The following is an 18,831-nucleotide window of genomic DNA, read 5'->3' as shown; positions in this document are numbered from 1 at the left end:
ACGTGTACAGAGACATTACTATGAAACCCACAAGGGACAAAACAGTCAATTCAGAATGAAATAAAAAGTGTTTCTGTTGGACGGATGCAGTACCATCGAAGCGCTAGGTGGAGTCCACATATTCCTCTGCTCATATGGTGCATTCAAAGTACGTAGGAAAAGTAAATACTCAAAATCGAGATGTAATGCGGTTCTGGCAGATAGAAATACAGCAGCAATAACGACTGATCACTGTATGTAGTAATAAATCTGGTGTTATAATAACCTGACTAACACAATATTTTAATTCTTGTCTAAATGCCTATCGTTTAGCGTCGGTAGCACCCAGCAAAGCAGAACATGTTAAACAGAAGCACAGTTTCCAGAGTCTGTAACCTACAGCTCCTAATATCTATTATAAATAAGATGTCATGGACTTCACACTAGCCCTATAATATAATACTAATTAATGATTGCCTAATTAATTAGTCAATTAAACCGCATTTGATCTCGACTGCCATTTGTTATTATTAATTGTTGCAGTAAAGCTAATTTTAACTCCCACTTGATCTCCCAACCAAAAAGGAACTTGTATGCACCGTCAAGTTGTAAACCTCAGATAACGGAGCCTTGGAGTGGGCCCTGAAGGCAGCCTTAGTCTCTGTACACTTGTTAATTGTGACAGCGGCAGACTTGAGATTTGCAACCAGCCGATGCAGGATAGTGTGAACTTCACTGAGGAACTTAAACGAAATTCTTGTCTGTCTTTAAAATCACAGCTCTGGGACCTACAGTGTGAACACCCTATTGTTATACAGTCTATGTACTTTTAGCTGGGTTTTTTTTTTCTTCAGGAATTATTGTTTATTTTTATGTGAGTCTATGTGACAGAGAGCGCCGGTTTGACCCTGACATGGCTGAGGTACCTCCACCACAGGCACAGCCGGTAGAGATAGACCCGGACTTCGAGCCTCTCTCCCGGCCGCGCTCTTGCACCTGGCCGCTGCCCCGGCCGGAGCTCATCGACCCGGCCAGCTCCAACACATCCTCCCCGGCACCGTCGGTGCAGCAGGAGCCGGGAGGAAACACCGAGTTCATCAGTAACCTCGGCTTGGTAGAGGAGGACTATGAGGAGTTTGCGGAGCACAAACCGCTTTGCGGTGCTTTTCAGTGTCGGGAGGGAAACTGTGCGCACCTACATCACCACCACCAGCACCACCAGCACCTCCAACAGCAGCAGCAGCAGCAGATCCCGGGTCCGCAGCTGCCGCCTCAGCAACAGGTGCCTCCTTCCCCCGGGGTCCCACCTTTGGGTGGCTCTGGCCAGAGGAAGAGCAGCTCGTCCCGTCGAAACGCCTGGGGGAACATGTCGTACGCTGATCTGATTACCAAAGCGATAGATAGCTCGCCTGAAAAGAGGCTGACACTGTCTCAGATTTACGACTGGATGGTCAAGAATGTGCCTTACTTCAAGGATAAGGGAGACAGCAACAGCTCCGCGGGCTGGAAGGTGAGTGTCTGCGTGCACGTGAGGAACCTGAGATGGTTTGATAACGCCTTACAACCAAGCATCACCAAAAGATCATGACAGATTCATATGGGAAACAATAAAACTCCCATGTTAAATGTCATTCAGTGCAGTTAGAAGCACACCTGGACAACATGTGAACCTGGTTGTCCTCTATTTAATGTGCAAAATGTGCAAATAATACGGGTTTTTTTTTAACTGCACTGATGAAACTTTTACACTTTTTCCCTGTTGGTTTTTGCCTTCTAGGGTCCAAGTAGTGTGCAGATTTATGTAGTCCTGCTTAACAAACTGCAACAAATCACTTAGCATCTAATTGTAATCCTAGATACTGGCTGTGGGGATAAATAGGCCCCTTTTCAAGACATTTTTACATGTTGTAGTAGGAAAATCACAGGTGTAAATAATTAAAAGTAATCATGTTGCAGATAACACCTATGTTTTTCCTACTGTCCAGTCTGTGATGTCACAGGAAGTGTTTTCTACCAGCTGGTGAGACATGAGCTACTACAATGTGGTCAGTCCAACATGATTAAGCAGCTTCATCCAGAGAGAGAAAGCACTTTTCTCACCTGTATGTTCTCAAGTTCGAATTTATCCCTTGGTCCCATTTACACAACTTGGTGAAGTGATTATCCAGTTACCAGTGCTGTCCACTCATTATGTCCAGTCTGACATGCAGTGTAGACTGCACATTACACCTTAAAGCAATCTGTCCTCTCTAGCAGAGTAGAGCTACATTATTTCACCGAGGGATATGCAGATACAACTTCTGGTTCTAAACTTTTTTTTTATATAAATTACAATTGATAAATAATAGGAAATAATGCCTTTTCTTTCTACCAGGGAGGGAGAGTAACATATTTTTCTCTGTGTAAAAAAAGCACACGCCTCTCTGCTGCATCAGTGAGGAAACTTACGGCTGTAAAGCAGCAGAGGACCAGCCAGAAATTCAGATCGCAAACATCCCATTTACCTGAGAATATTTCTCTCTTTGTGCAGACCTGATGTACAACACTGCAAAAAAGAATTGAGCTAGTATGGAGAATATTTACCATCCAGGACGTCTTCAGCTTTATTAAATATCTGTTTGAGAATGAGGCTTTCGGTCTGACTGAGGAGAATGATGTGCAGGGATGTTTTGTAGGCCACCACAGATTTCACATGTACCTTTTCCTATTCCCAAACAAACCTGTGTGTCTACCAGAAAAAAACAGACTCATGTTAACGTTCGCATTTGTCTTGGAAAACCTGGCACCTTCCTGAAACTGTGTTTCCTGGCATGGAAATATTTAGAACAAAAGGGCAAGTTGTAAAAACATTTTCCCAATGCCTGCACAAACATGTTAATCCAGGTTTTGATATCATTCCGCTCAGGGAGAAGGCTAGTTAGTCATGATGGATAGAAATTAACTTTTAACATAAGCAGACAAAACCAAAGGTGTGGACCAAGGAAAGAGGCAAATTAAAGCATGCACATTACAAAATCTGAGTTAAATTCATATTTCAGCTTCGCAGTCCTTCCTGAAACGCCTGCATTCTCATGAGACGTAATTTCAAAGTTGTCAGGAAATGCCTTTGGGAAGCCTCATTCAAATATAGTTCCCATTGTTTTACACCCCCACGTGAAAAGCCTGATCACAGCTTCTATTATGACTTATGGCCCTGCTGAACCTCCTCTTCTTAGCACTTCATCGACACTCTTTTGATATTAGGTGCGCTGGTTGGTGGGAATACAAACAGTTTTTTGAAAGGGAAGCAGCGTGGAGTAAACTCTCCGGAGCTTCTCTCCCCCCCGACAATAACAGGAGGCGACACAAACAGCTCAATCAGTGTTGGGGAGTGTGTCGGAGGGGAAGGGGCTGGGAGAAGGGGATGCTGGGAACAACGTCAAACATCCTTCATTCCTGAGTGGTGTGCTCATATCTTTGTGTCCCTGTCTTCTTCGAGTTTCCTCAGCGGATGCTGCAGCCTGGAGAAAGGGATCGCTGCTCTTTATCCCGTCACTTCCTCTTGTGTCCTCTCTCAGGCCTTTTGCTGAAGGTGTCTGTGTTTGCTTAAGTGGAGTTCAGGGAGTTTAGCGTTTTCATAATAATGGTAATTTTGCTTTAAGACTCAAGATCTGTAAATAACAGGCAGGGACTACCATAATGTTTTTTATTTCTACATTCTTAAACCTTGTTTCTTCTGCATTTCTTCTCCTATAGGAGAATCAGTGGGACTTTAGATACTTTTCACATACTTGAACAGGGATCTTTTACTTCACCCTGATGCCCTTAATGGTTGGTCAACCTCATAATGAGTTACATAAAAATAAATCTCGCTATTTTGGGTAATTTTTCCCTATTTCAAATGTAAGAGAGAAAGGTTTTTCTGTAGCCGCCCTTTCCTTTGTGTGCCATTTAGTAACGCAACAAATGTCTAATGGACTTTCATCAAGAACAAAAGCCCCAGACTGCTTATCTTTTATAAAAAATCAACACATCTTTGCTCCAACCTCTGCATTCCTCACTGTTGGCATGCCCGCCGGGCCTTGGAACCACGGGCTAATAGTTATTTTTACACTTTCCTGTTAAAAAAACACGACAGTCCTCCCCCCCACAATGAACTATGATGCATTTCCTGCCGAGTGGATGGAAAACAGTGCCATGTGTTAACATCCCCACCCTGCAAAACATGAGGCTGGAAAAAAGTGGGGGAATCAATGGGAGAGACCATACATGGATCCCGTTTGTGCATCAAATTCTATGTGAAGTCATTTTTTTTAGTCCATTTCAACTTTCCTGTCACATATCAAGCAAAATCCTCAGTCTGGTTATTAAGTTTTGCTTCATACTCCGGCTTGTGTATTGACTTTGGAATCCACATGCATGTGGGTGTCCCTAATTGTAACGACAGACAGAGAATATAGCCACGAGCTATCGGGGTCTAAGCAAATCACAAGCAGTAGAGAACAAGAAGCACATCAAAGCAAAGCACATGCACACATTGCAACATTTTTTACAAGTTGTCCTAAAGCAGAATTGATCCATGAACCTTCAGATCCCCAGAGAAGGTTTCTTACAGACAGCGCCATAGGGGCAACGTACATTTGCACAACCGCCCAGTAAGTTAAGGGAATGACATTACATGTGCGGAAAAGGGGTGGTGTGGTGATAAAAAAAAACTGGAAAAAAAAAAAATCAAATATCATTCTGATGAGGTCATGTGTATTGTCAAATATTTTGGTGAAGTTTAATCAAATGTTCGGTGAAATAGAAAATGTGCATACAGTACAAATTACAGAAAGATATTGAATATCACTGTGAAAATGTGATATCTAGTATCCAAAGTGTCAGTGTCAATTTTTGTAGCATCTTCATCTGGTGACAAAGGTAGTCTTTGATTGTTGATCTGTGATTAAATGTTGTCTGTTTGGTAGACTAAAAATATGCTAGCCTTACCTGCAGCATGTGCACTGCTCCTTTTCGTTTTCGACTAACACAGAAGTTTTTGTCGGCTGTAGTAGACTTCTTTGCATGCTTCGCAAAAGCTGTAATGCACCTTCAGGAGCATTACTGCCACCTTCTGGTGGTAGTAATACATAAAAAAAGTGAGAAAATCCCCCACCTATGTAGTTTTTTTTATTTTTATGAATTAACAACTTTTTAAAAGTTTGAAAATCCCTAGACTGGAATATCTTAACGTCTATTGGATGGATTACCATGAAGTTTTTCAGAGACATTGATGGTTCCCAGACGATGAACCCCAACGACTTTTAATCCCCTGATTTTTCCTGTACTACAACATGAGGGGCACGTTTCTATAACTATTGGATGGATTTACTAGAAATGCTACCAATATGTCCCAGTGGTCACACATGGTACAGCAATAAAACAAAACATCTCCCCTTTCACCACTATTATGGAAAGAAGTCTGTTTAACATTATGATATGGCACCTGAAACTGCAAACATGGTCCATTATTATTATTATTATTGATATTTGTATGAAGAGTTTTTAATGCTATAGCATAGAAAACAGCAAAAACACTAATGTGACGTGCACAACAACAAACAAGCAGAGTGAAATTAATAGAAGTAGAAATTAATCCTTTTTTATTTAATCAACTTCACAGCGGTTTGTAATTGTTGGTTTATAAACTCAGTTTGAGGACACAGGCCTGAAAAGAGACACCAGCTACTAAAAGAGGCCAGAAAACCCCCTGAATAACTGCCAGCTATTTGTCTTGGGATCACAAGGTTAAAAAGGGAGGCCTGCCCTAAATTTAAGAGGCCCACTAAAAGCTTCAAGTAACCCCATGAAGACAGGGAGGCTTGAGGCAGGGGCTTTCAAAGAAGAGCAGCCATGGCTTGAGGGAAGGTGGGGAGCGATCAGCTGACTGGCTGGCTGGGGGCTGAGGCCTGTGTACAGTCTGCTGTCTACACGTGTGAGTCTGTGGAATCTGCGGCATGTGGATCTTTGCATTGTCCTCCAGCCTGCACAGGATAATAACCCCCGTCTTTATTATATTCCTAAGAAATACATGGCCTCAAACCATTATGCAAAATACAAAAGACAGGGGGGCAGAGGAAAGAGAAACAGGATCAAAAGTAACCGAGATTAGTGTCCAATCCGGTAACAACAAGTTGGCCTTATTTTACACTGTAAAGTGTGCAAAGAATGTGTGTCACTCACAAGATTAGGCCCAGAAAGATCAGCGATCAAGTTTAGTACGGTGTGTGTGTGTGTGTGTGTGTGTGTGTGTGTGTGTGTGTGTGTGTGTGTGTGTGTGTGCGCGTTTCATTTCAAACATGTAAACTATTGCTATTATCATTTGCCCCCTCCTTGTTTATCTAAAGCTGAACCCCCGAACACAAAGCTCTCTATTTCTTTTCACGGTCCCACTTTGAAGCCATTGCAGAAGTAGGTCACTCAGTTTTATGCTCAGTGTTGATGAAGTAGCTTGCATTGTGCCTGGAGCCATGAAGAGGCGACATGCTCTCCACACCCAGCCGCAGCGCTCCTCTTCTTCGGCTGCTAGTCTTGTTAACGCCTTGTAACAGAAAACTCAGGTCCCACGCTCGATTTCGATATTTGCTTCCGCGTCCTCGGTCAGAAAAGAAAGGGGGGGGGGCGGGGGAGGTGTACAGGAAGACACTTTGTCAGGAAGTGGCTTGTCTTTTTACTGTAATCTCTGCAAGTGCTGTACTTTTGTATTTTACACCACATATCTGACTGTAGTTTTGTAGTTGCATGCTCGCAGAAAGTAGTTTAGAATCACTTGTCTAATTTTATATTTGCACTCAGAAGCAAGCTGTGTTTCGACTGTGCACATGTAGTCAAGCAGCATCAACTCATGTCTGACAAGCTTGACAAGTTATTTCTCTTTTTCACAAATACAATTTTGCCAGTGAGGTAAAATTTTGTGAGGTAGATATCAAAATTGTACTGTATTGATGTGAACATTATTATTATTATTTCACAAAATGTATTTGTACTAACTTTAGATAATCATTAAAAGTACTATATTCAAGAGTGAGGAGTCTCACACTGAAGCTTCAGTATTTTACATGCGACGGCATACATTTGCTTCATTGTTGCTATATAATGGTAACCATAATATTGTAACACTTATTTCAGACACGTCGCCCAGTCTTAATAGTGTCAGAGTCGTACAATCAAGCCGTTAGCAAAAGATCATATATTTCCCACACGCCTGAGGACCCAGCATGCACCTGTATGCTCAACAAACCTGCCAAGGAGTTTTCCACACCTGAACTCTTTTTGATTCCTAGCAGTGGCAGAGATTGTAACACTTTAATATTTCACTGTTGTTGTGATTCTGAAACATGAACATTCCCCAATTCCTTCATTCTCTGCAAGATTTGTCTAAAACCCTGTCTGCAGAAGCAACAAAAAAAAACAACAACAACGCTTTGAGTTCAGTTGCTCCCACAGCCAGGGTCAATGGAGCAATGATTAGTAGGACAATAAAAAAAATTAAAAAATTAAAAAAAAAGTTATACAACAACCATGAATCACTGACAAATAAATCAAATGTAAAAGATATATGTTAAAGAATTACTTTAAAAAAAAAATCATATAATCGTACTCACAAATGAACAGTTCAATTTGTGAGCAATAAATTGCACAATTATACACCCAGGGGTTTTTGCTGATAATGCTGGCTGATATTAGCCAATGTTAGCAAACTTAGCAGTGCGCTAAATTAGTTTGCTTACTTCAGCTCTAAATTGGTAAAATCTCCATGAGTTGATACGGAAGTTAGCGTTCCCACTTTTCACTTTTAAGAAATAGTTACCCTCACTTCAATGTTTTCTGGTAACTGCATGGGAGCTCTACAGGTAGTTGAAGAACATGAAGGCTAATTTGTTTTCCCCTGTTGTTTTTCATCACGAGCAGCTCTCATCCTTGATACAAAACCGAATTACTGATTTGAGAAGCAGCTGGTCTCCAGCATTTGGGTCTCCTGGGAGATCCTCAGTCCTGTCTGTGGTTGTGTCTGGTGGTCTATGTAAAATGCTTGGACCAATCGTAAGTGGGGCCACTTTCACTGTGGCTGCACCTGTTCCTGCGACTGTGCCCTGTTTGTTTACTTATTCTGCGACCGTTACTGCAAGCCTCATGCTTCACTACACAAGAAACAGCAGCTGTGTTGGTTCGATTGTTTTGAAGTCCAGTAGGAGGAGTCATTTCAGGCTGCAGCAGATTGTTTTGATGGTATTGAGATGGTGCACCGTTCTCCATCGTCCAGCGCCAGTTTGCAAAGTGCTGCTATGTATCTGAGCTGGGTAGCAGCAGGTGGACTCTGTAGCGAGACAACCGCTTTCTGCTGCTTCCTCCAGCAGCATTTCTGAGAGCGAACTGAAAATCAACTTTGTCCGAAGTCAGTCCTTCCCCATGTCAGGCGTTCTTGCACCAGATGACCTCTATGTGACATTCAAACTCACATATTCTGTCAGATGCAGCCTTGCAAGATATTTTGTCTTAAAGTAAAGAACAGCAAATGGCAAAGGAGCATTATATTCCAATAAATGACTCTTTAACAGACTTATGTTGGATCACTGCTTTAATTACTCAACAGATCTTCTTTCTTTAACATTTATGTCACTTGCAGGGCTCCGTAATCTGTGCCTGGGAATTTCCCTGGTCGACAAGAAAGGTCAATGGGGAGCAATTCGATTTCTTAACGCCTCACATTCAGATGAGCTGTCACGCAGCTACAGGTGCACACAGTTCACCATTTCAAAGGCAGTAAAAAGTGATGCCCATAACAATACATTTTTATAAAAAGGGTTTAGCAACAATGAAGCATATGGGCCACATTGAGTCAGGCTTTCAGTGAAATAATGTGCGATTGGGGCTCCTCCTGAATTAGTGAAGCAGGGGATGTCTTTTGTTCTCTTTGGGCTGAGGTGAGGTCTGTCTCAGACGAGGATTATCCCCGGCCGAGAAGAGAATGCCTCCTTTCCAGGGCCCAGTCATGCAGCGCATGATCTATTGTGGGCACTAATCAGAGGATGTAGACATTTGCATATCAGCAGTGATCTCAGCCATGCGTGAGCTAGACATATCGTTTGATTCGTGGAAGAAAGGTTGGTTTACAGACTGAGTGTGCACCACACCGTTAAGATCTCAGGTCCTCCACTAATGACTCATTTCCTGTCTTCAGTTTTAGATTCATGTGAAAAAGACAAAAAAAAAAAAGGTCACAAATCAGATGAACATTGCATTTTGTGACCATGCAGTGAGCACTAATTCTACCTCGAACCTCTGCAGGCTGCATGTGCAGGATGTCCTCTGACACAGGAAGCCTTATTTAAAAGTCAGTGGAAGAGAAGGGGGAGTCTGGTTCAGGTCGTGTGTGTGTGTGTGTGTGTGTGTGTGTGTGTGTGTGTGTGTGTGTGTGTGTGTGTGTGTGGGAAGGGGGAGGGAGGGGGGGGGGGGAGTTACAGTGAGTCACAAAGCAGGTCTGGCCCAGCGTGTCACATCTGATGCTTGTCCTCGACCTCTCTCTATTCCTTTTCCATCCAACCTGTTTGCATGGCTCTGTCAGCGCCGGCTGAGGAGCTCGTGTTCAGCATACAGTGAACTCATTGACCCCAGCTCCGCCAGCAAAAACATCTCACTCTGTCACCCTCCCCATCTTTGCTTTGAACTCCATAACCTCCCTTTCCTTTCTTTTGAGTACAAAAATTCTCATTTGTGCACAGCCCTCTGCCTTCACTCTATGTTGATGTACAGTTTGAGGTTGAACTTGTGGTTCAGTGCCTTCGTGTGGGAACAGACCTACAAAATAATAGTTTTAAGTTTTTTGTTCGTATTTAGTATTTAATTACTTTGAGTAATGCTGCTAAGATTTTTTTTCTTTTTTAATGTACTTTATTTTGCCATTTTTCTGTTAGAAACTAGCAATACTCTTAAAATATGTAATTCAGCAATAACTTAAAATTGAACGCGACATAATTCTGTGTATATGAGTCATATTCTTGCCAAAAGCCGAAACTCAAACCAAGACCAACATTTCAGAGCCACACTCAGATAACCATGTGTTGTTTTAAATGTGAGGATCTTCCTCTCCATAGCTTGTATGTCCCTGGTGGATCTTGTGGCTGGGGTCATTTGGTTTTACTAACTGCAGGGAGCTGCTCTCTCGTTCACTTGGGTATTTAGAGGGAATTCCCAGCTGGTACATCTTGTGTTGCACTTTTGCCCACCATCCACCACAGACAGTTGCATTTTAGGCCCATATATTAGGTCTATAGAGACCAGGCAGTACAGTATGTCTGTGTAGTGTACGGCCATATTTCCGTTGTTTTTCTTCCTGAGAGAGTTACCGCACGAGGCGCCTCGGTGTCCTTCATGGGGTTCATAACATAGCATTACAGAAAACGGGCTGAACGAGGCTTTAGGTGTATACATGTTAGGACAAGGACAAATGGGACCGCATACAAAAAAGGGAGCAAGTTGGTTAAAACCAAAGTTTTCATAGACGAGACTGAATCTTTAGGCACGTATTGAGCAACTGTGATGATTTGGATCCTTTTATTTTATGCAACGCGTGTGTTAAATGAAAAATTTGCCTCTTTTTGGTTTTCCCACGTGGTGTTTTTTAGTCTGGAGCAGAGGGGAGCAGCTGCTGATGCTGCTGGACTGGTTGGATAGAGCTCTGCAGATAAAACTTGACGGACATCACTGGAAACATACATGACAACCCCAAAAAAGCTCTTAACATGGGGCTCTCAAAGCTGGAGTTAATTTCAGAACTTTGGTACAAACAATTAAAGGATGATAAAAGTTCATCAACATAACTTTAAAAGGTGAAATACTTCAATGAAACCTAGCACATAAAAGCGCAGGAGGAGACTGAGACAAGTCTCTGAAAATGTTTCCACTCCCTGTCTGGTAAATACACTAAAACTTTAAGAACACTGTATGTAGTTGTTCTCACTTTGCGTTACAGATTCTTGTGTTTTGGAGAAAAGCAACTCTTCAGTTCTGTAATAGTAGTTCTGCCTTTAAATAGAATCTTACAGATGCACTGGAATAGTTCATTAGTTCTTTCATAAAGAAAATATTGAACAATCAGTTGCCCAATAACTTATCTTTGGAACATGAATTTCTTTTTTTGAACTCCTCACCGTGCCACATAGTGGCTTCACACTATGTGGCACAACTTCACAGTTGTGTATAGCTTCCACACAACTGTGATGTTTCTGTGACAGAAGTCTCACAAATGATTCACCCTTTTCACATTCAGAACTCCATCAGACACAACCTGTCGCTGCACAGCCGCTTTGTGCGCATACAGAATGAGGGAACCGGGAAAAGCTCCTGGTGGATACTGAACCCAGAAGGAGGAAAGAATGGAAAGTCTCCTCGACGCAGAGCTGCCTCCATGGACAACAACAATAAGTTTGTCAAGAGCCAAAGAAGGGCCACAAAGAAAAAGGTACATATTGTTTTATTGACAATGTGCTCCTGTAATTAACATCCTTAGATTTATACAAGTTTTAGTGAAGGTTGCACTTGTAGTTTCATTGCAGCCTGCGAGCGCTAATGATGGTTTTCTTGCCCTAGATGGCGCTGCAGGAGGGGGTTGAGGGAGGAGCAGGTAGCCCTGGTTCCCAGTACTCCAACTGGCTGGGAAGCCCCAACTCTCACAGTAACGAGGACTTGGAGTCCTGGAGCTCCTTTAGGACCCGCACCAGCTCTGACGCCAGCACTCTGAGTGGTCGTCGTTCACCTTTCCCTCCTGAGCAAGATGACCTGGGGGAGTCTGACGCCCACATACTGTATCCTGGAGCGGCGGGGACCAAGATAACCTCCACCCTGTCCAGTCTGTCAGAGGTGGCCGGATCCCTGGGCCAGCGGGGCTCAGAGAACGTCATGGAGAGTTTGCTGGATAACCTGAACCTGGTGTCTCCTAAAACCCCGCAGTTGGGCTCTGACTCCTCACATTCCTCAAATGCCACCATGCTCCAGAGTGGCCCCTACAGCTCCAGCTTGACCCCACACCCACACCAGGACTACCATAAGTGCATGTATGGCCAGGTGAGGATGAACTCCCTGTCCCCTGTTCCCATGCACACACTTCCAGAGGTCAAGCCAGGCTTTGGGGCTTATGAGAACCAGTATATCTGCCCTGCTGGCCTCCTCAAAGAGCTGCTGACCGCAGATGCAGATGCCAGTAGGGACATGATCCCCTCGAGGGACACACTAGTGTCTGAGGTTGGGAGGAGAAGCTGCCTAATGCCCACTTACAGCAGCCAGAGCCATGTTGGGGGTCACAATGGAGTAAAAATGATGAATAACCCTCACAGTCGCCCAGTTCCTCATGTAAATCCACAAGCTATACATAGCCAGGGTCCTACCACTTCACGAGACTTGAATAGCTGTAACATGATCCCCCTGACTAGTCTGACTAGTCTTTCAGAGGTCCCTCCTAGGATGACCAGCCTGAGGACATGCATGCAGCAACCCCGTGGACACCCAGTACACACTAATGATGTCTCGGCAAGCTACGGCAGCAGCAACAGCTACAGGGAACTGAACTCTGTTCACCCGCACGGTCATCATCAGGAGCGGCTGCCCAGTGACCTGGACAACATGTCCATCGAGAGGTTTGAATGTGACCTGGAGTCTGTCCTTCATGACACGCTCATGGATGGTGGTGGGCTGGACTTTAATTTTGATCCTGCAGCTGGGCCTCATGGGTTTTCCCAGAGGGTGAAGACGACCACTCACAGCTGGGTGTCGAGTTAGGTCGCCTGGTGGATCACAAACAGGTGAGACAGTCTGGCAGCAAGTACATTTAAATATTACGTGTAACAAATCTTCAATATGTTTCTCATCCCTGAACAGTTTTCTTTCTCCCTCACAGGGTTTTCTTCACATCATGCCACAGCCTACCTTGATTTGAATACTGGAAAGTATACTGTATATCCAAAGAGGCCACCATTTATCACTGTCCACAGAGCATCCGACACAAACCTATTTAAAAAATGTACATTCTGAGTTTCACCTCCACGTATGACAGTCATGCTATGACTTTACATTTCAGAGTAAATGGAAGTTTGTTAATTAGATTCTTTTACTTAAATGAGACACAACAGCCAAAACATTTTTCATTCATGACAGCAGAGAGACAAGCCCGGTGAAATAGGAAATATGTATATGTTTTTGTTTTTGGTTCATCATGATATATAAAAAATACACAGTACCGTATATTACATATGACACAGTACCGTATTTCAGTGCCTAACAACAAATAGAGCTTAAGTTATGTATGATTTAAGGGCCAGTCTGACTTTGGGTCAAAACTGCACAATTACCTTTTAACACTGAACTTTGCAGTAGCTGGTAGGCTTAGAAAGAAATACCTGTAGGACTTTGAGGTGCACTGGAGACACAACAACTCAGTTTTAAGTTAGGGTTTGACCACACACTGCTTTGTGGGTGATGGAAGAAGTTTTAACGTCACCTCTTTACTTGCTAACCTCTGGTGAAAGGAGCCCATATATTGTTGGATAAAATGGGGCCAACATAGCAGCCGTGGCCTATTTAGTGAGATAAAAGAAAAACTGTTGCCCACTGAGACTGAATCTACTCATCAAGCAGTGGTATTTGGCCCAAGTGTTTGAAATTACATGTATAATTTAATAATGGCACCAATATATTTTAAAAAGGACTTTTTATTATATTTTTGCAAACCATAAACCTGCCAAATATGGTGCTCTATACGATGTGATTGGTGAAGGATCGCAGCTTTTAACGGTTTCATTTGTAAAGGTCTTTTAAGAACCAGCTCTGAACTGCAAATGATTACACAACTGTTAACCTAGTGAAATCCTTCGGCCTAAAAGATAGGTAAACCCGGGTATCATCTGAGTAGTGATATATATTAAGATTAGGAAAGTAGTAAATTAAATTAAGAGGAAATACAGAAATATGTGCAGGAATATACCTCTGGGCAACACCACACAGAAGATTATGAAACAAATATATACTGAAAATATTCTGATTTGAATAATATCAGCTTAAATGTTTATAGATATATGTTGTGGTACAGTGCTGTCAAATGCAGCACTCTGGTCGAATATCAGCCATATCTTCTCAGCTATGATGTCATCAGAGACCCTAAAACATACTCATAATTAATTAATTTACTGTGTGAAGGTATTTATTTATGTTTTTATTTTATTTTTAGCTTGTTGATTATTGCTTTTGTACTTTGTAAAAAAAAAAAAAAAAAAAAAAAAATTTGTTCATATGCTGTGTATAATGTGTTTTGAAGTTACTATTTTTTTTATTTGACATCAAACTAATCTCAAAGACAGAAATTACAGAAATTAGAGATGTCACCATCTAAAACATGTTTACTGAAAGTTCGTATCAGTCCCAATTAATGTAGACGAGTCCACTAAAAAAAATGTTGCAGGTTTAGGAACAGTAATGCTCCTCAAGGTTATTTTGCCTTGATTGACTCTTACGTACAGTTATGAATGTCGCAGTAAGTGGAACATTTCCAAACTTTGGTCTCTGATTACACGACCCCCCCCATAAATTTCATTCCGACTATTAAATGGGTGGTTATCATTACACAACTGTGCGAGGACTAATAAAGGTTTATTAATCTGACTGGACAAACTGCACCCTGGAAGGTTACAATAATTGTGACCGCTTGTGGCTGTTGTGATTTTCACGGGAGAAAAGGAAAAAATTCAGGTGACGGATGTGAAAAGAGTGAAAAAGGTCAACAAATGGTTGGACGGATTGACACTTTCACCCAGGAAACCGTTGTCTTTGTTACGTGTGAAAACAAAAGTCAACGTCGTTTTGTTTTAAGTTACATGTACGTTAGTTAACGTCCGTGAAGTTTTTTTTAGTTGGCGTAAGCTGCTTCGCGAGATGTAACTTTCGTAATTAATGGACCCCTTGTAACCCAAACCATGATCTTTCTCCGACCAAGTAGTTTTGGTGACTAAACCTAACCAAACTGTATCTGAGTCCAAATGTAGATCGCGTGTTTATTATTGTTACCGTGACAACAAAGGTCCAGTATGACTGCTGCTGGTACTCTCCAATGGTCATATCGTGTTTATAATGGCCTCCTGAGTCCTTTAGTGGGTTTAGTAGGCCCCAACTAGCCCATATGGGAAGTATCTGTTATCAGACCTATTCAATGGTCTGATAACAGTAAGATGATAAACTCTACCAAGCTGAAAGTTTTATATACAAAAAAAACGTGTTGGATCAATTTGAAATCAAAGCTGTTTTCATCACTTCCTGAGAAAGGGATATTTTGGAGAACTGGACATTTTTACTGAGACACAAAGACTGGAAATAAATGATGATCTGTAGAGTTTGGCCAACATAGAAAAGGGTTTGCTGGTTATGTACCTCCAAGCAGCTACGGTTGTTATGCACCAAAGACTTTTTCACTCCACCAAACACATTTTAAAGAGTGTTGACTCACTGTGCCTACACCGCCTCACATCCTTGTAATGTTGTACATATAATTTTCTTTAGTAGTTCAGTTTTGTATGAGTTTTAAATGACTTACTTATACTGTATGTAAGATTGCGTTGGACATGGTTGTTTACATATCTCAGTCCAAACTATATCAATGAATATATGAACACTCATACCTCAAAATATTTTACCTCTGATGGGTTGAACTGATTTTTCCTGCCATTTTTCTCAGTGAGTAATGTATTCTTCATTTTGTACATAGTTTTTGTTTTCTATTTCATATCTGATGCTGAAACCAGTTATATTTGGACCCATTCAGCGAGGAAGGCATCGTCTGTATTTGTATTTCTAATGTTTTCTTGTGCTTGAGGATTATAGCCATTAGAGTCTAGTGAATTTTATGTAACAGCACAGTAAATCCTTGTCGGAAATTTACATTTTGAAAGTTTTTCTTTTTTTTCAAAGAATAGTGTATTCATCTGTCATCTGACAAAATTCAATGCAAGGTATTCTGTCAAAAGAATTTTATTATTTTGTGGCATAAAAAGTACTACTTCAGTAATTATTAAATCAAGATTAAAAATGTGATGGGACCATTTTAACAAAGTTACCGAGCACACATTAGAAGTGCTTGAGTCTGTTACATTTCACTTGAAAAAAATTACATATAATACATTCAATCTTTAACATGACACACACACAAAGATGAAAACAACGTGCAAATTCTTTTTTCAGGAAAAATGAAATGCAAACTTATTTTGTCTTCGATATCCACATCCAGGTATTTCTGAAAGAATGCAGTTTTTTCTACAGTATGTAATCCATTCAATGCATAAATCACCTCTTACAATTAAAGGAAGAAAAACTGAATAGAAACTTTGTCTCTTTATTATATATCAGTTTTGATATTTTAAATGTGAAAGTTTTTCACATTGCTGTCAAATCCAATGTAATACTTCTCTCACCCAATTATTTGAGTTCATACAAAGGAAGATTTTAGGAGGTCCCTTACAGAAAAAACACATAACTTTCACGTGCAAAAACTCATGTGCCCACATACACATGTGATTCTGCACATGTGAAACATGTATTTTGTCCATGGGAAATGTGGTTTGGGAACATTTGCATGGTGTAGTGTGTGAAGCTCATGTAGATTCCCTTGCAAAAACTTCACATATTCTCCCCATGTTATTATATGTTGCGACATGTGGTAATCATGATTCATACATGTGATCACGTGTCCTCTATGAAAATGTAATGTTTTTTTGTTTTTTTTTGTAAGGAGTCACAAATTTGATACATTTAATTTTACAAAACAGATTGTGTTTTTTTCAGGAATGCACCATACATATTTTGCTACCTCACTACAGAAAGAACAACATTTTGTAGAATCTTTGAAAAATCTATGTTTTCTTTGTTTTATCAGTTCAGTGTTTTCAAATTTATGTTTATGTTCATAAGATAGAACAAATGTTGCCGTTTTCTGTTTCTCTCGTCTCTGACTGTGTCTGTGATCAGTTCTTAAGTGTAATCCTTCCATTTTCACTGACAGCCATGTCACCACATTTACTTTAAATGTGAAGTCTGACTTCATTTTTGAGTCATCTGAAGGATCTTTGCTTTAATATTAAGCAGGATTTTGGGACACCAATACTGTTACTTTAAAAAACAACTTTAAACTCTAGTACCAGACTGCCTCAAGCAGTGAAAGAGAGACTGTGAGGAATGAGGCTCGTGCAGATTGGACACCCATCATTAAGCACACATGCAGCCCACATGCTTTTTTATCCAGATCCTCAGAGGTCATACCAGGTCACACAGGTTAGTGCAGTAAGTGCTTCAATTCAAGGTCACTTAAACTGAGGACTTTTGTGATGTGAAATGATAAAACAATAGATAAAAATAGGTCACATAAAACATATCTACAATTTGTTCTCCTGTTGTTCAGCTGTCCGTAAACAGTCTTAGTCTTCAGAGAACATTTTCTCTAATGTGTAAGGCAATTATGACTCGTGAGATATTACATCTCGCTGCAGGCTTTAAGTAAGTGTATCACTGAGTAAGTCAAATTTAACACCAAGATCAACACCAGTGAAAGACTTACAGCCTTTTACAATAGTTCAGCTCTGTCAAAGAGAAGCTCATTAAAGCGGGTGATTTGATCAGAGTTGATTTCTTAAGCTAGTTGTCATTTCCTTTCACAGCTTGAATAAATGTGGTTGTTCACAAGTCTTTCTGGAATAAAAGTAAACCACTGAGTCATGCAATCTAACCAACATCTGAGCATGTACTCGTGAGAAGGGCAATAAATTAGTGAAATGAGTCATTATATCTGCTGATAAAACATACTACACGTCGAAACACCATGCCTACAAATAGTTCCCAGGTTACCCACTCAGGGCAGGTGCTCAGTTAAAAGTCCTTTGATTTCTCCTTGACTTTTGATTACTATCAGGGCACGTTTTCATTCCTTCCTCCTGGCTCACTCAGTCTACAACATTGTCTGAGCTGGGATCTGGTTTCTTGGACTTCGGGATATACAGTCATGGACAGGGTGTGCTGGTAGGCCATGTAATATATAGGGAAAACCATTAAAACAGATTGAGTCTCTCTTTAAGCTGCAGCTGAACCATAGTTCATCTACAGTGGGAGTCTTGTGTTTTCAGGAGCAATATTTAACATCTCCAACTTTAATAATCAGTTTAAGTGTGGCAGTATCAATGAAAAACAATGATAATAAGAATTTGTCTGATAATATAGAACAGCCTTTTTAATTAAACAATAATACTGCTTTTTGTTTGGTCATTTCTGGTAGTGAGACATACATTTGTGACAACATTGCAGCATGTGTTTATTCCCTTGTCATGTTAATGAAATACACATTTTATATCACTTTGTGTATTAAGAAAAAGGATATTGCACTCTTGTTCCATCAATCTGTTTGTGTTAATAGCCAGTGTAACACACCCCATCATCTTTACACACCATTAATCACACAGTGAGAACTATTCAACAGGAAGGTGGCTGAAGTGGATGTTGTTTTCAGAATTGTCGGGTCACCTCTCCTGCCTGTCTGCTCAATAAAGTGTATTAAGAGTAGCTAGGTGGGTTGCCTTGTGGAGTAAAAGAGACATCCGCTGTCATGTATTCGTCTGACTGGGGCACGTCTTGGCAGCTTCGTGGGTTACAAAACAGGCTCTCAGCATACTCCCTGTGCCTGCATGGGATTTAAGTCCACCGACACGCTAGTTCGGTTGATAGGTGGTTCTAAATTGGTTTCAGGTGTCTATCCTTCTGTGTTGGCCCTGTGATGGCCTGGGGAACTTTCCAGGATGTATCATGCCATAG

General features: G+C 41.1%; 1 protein-coding gene across 1 annotated transcript; it reads left to right on the top strand.

Moving 5' to 3' along the window:
- Positions 1–792: 792 nt before the first annotated feature.
- LOC138196509 (forkhead box protein O1-A-like) lies at positions 793–16,337 on the top strand. Its single transcript, XM_069146610.1, has 4 exons — positions 793–1,489; positions 11,270–11,461; positions 11,590–12,797; positions 12,893–16,337. Exons 1-3 carry the CDS (start codon positions 893–895, stop codon positions 12,772–12,774), a joined length of 1,974 nt encoding a protein of 657 aa, XP_069002711.1. The 5' UTR covers positions 793–892; the 3' UTR covers positions 12,775–12,797; positions 12,893–16,337.
- Positions 16,338–18,831: the final 2,494 nt, after the last annotated feature.

Source organism: Embiotoca jacksoni, unplaced genomic scaffold, assembly GCF_022577435.1.
Source record: "Embiotoca jacksoni isolate LCO1_2020_lvr unplaced genomic scaffold, fEmbJac1.0.p SCAF_13, whole genome shotgun sequence".
Lineage (NCBI taxonomy): Eukaryota > Metazoa > Chordata > Actinopteri > Embiotocidae > Embiotoca > Embiotoca jacksoni.
Note: the sequence above shows the minus strand (reverse complement) of the source record. Positions and strands in the feature narration are given on the sequence as shown.

Bases quoted from the DNA above. Each gene is read 5' to 3' on its own strand.
- LOC138196509 (XM_069146610.1), top strand. From the start codon at position 893: ATGGCTGAGGTACCTCCACCACAGGCACAGCCGGTAGAGATAGACCCG. The intron at 1,490-11,269 runs GTGAGTGTCTGC...TTTCACATTCAG, and splicing joins ACAGCTCCGCGGGCTGGAAG to AACTCCATCAGACACAACCT. The intron at 11,462-11,589 runs GTACATATTGTT...TTCTTGCCCTAG, and splicing joins GAAGGGCCACAAAGAAAAAG to ATGGCGCTGCAGGAGGGGGT.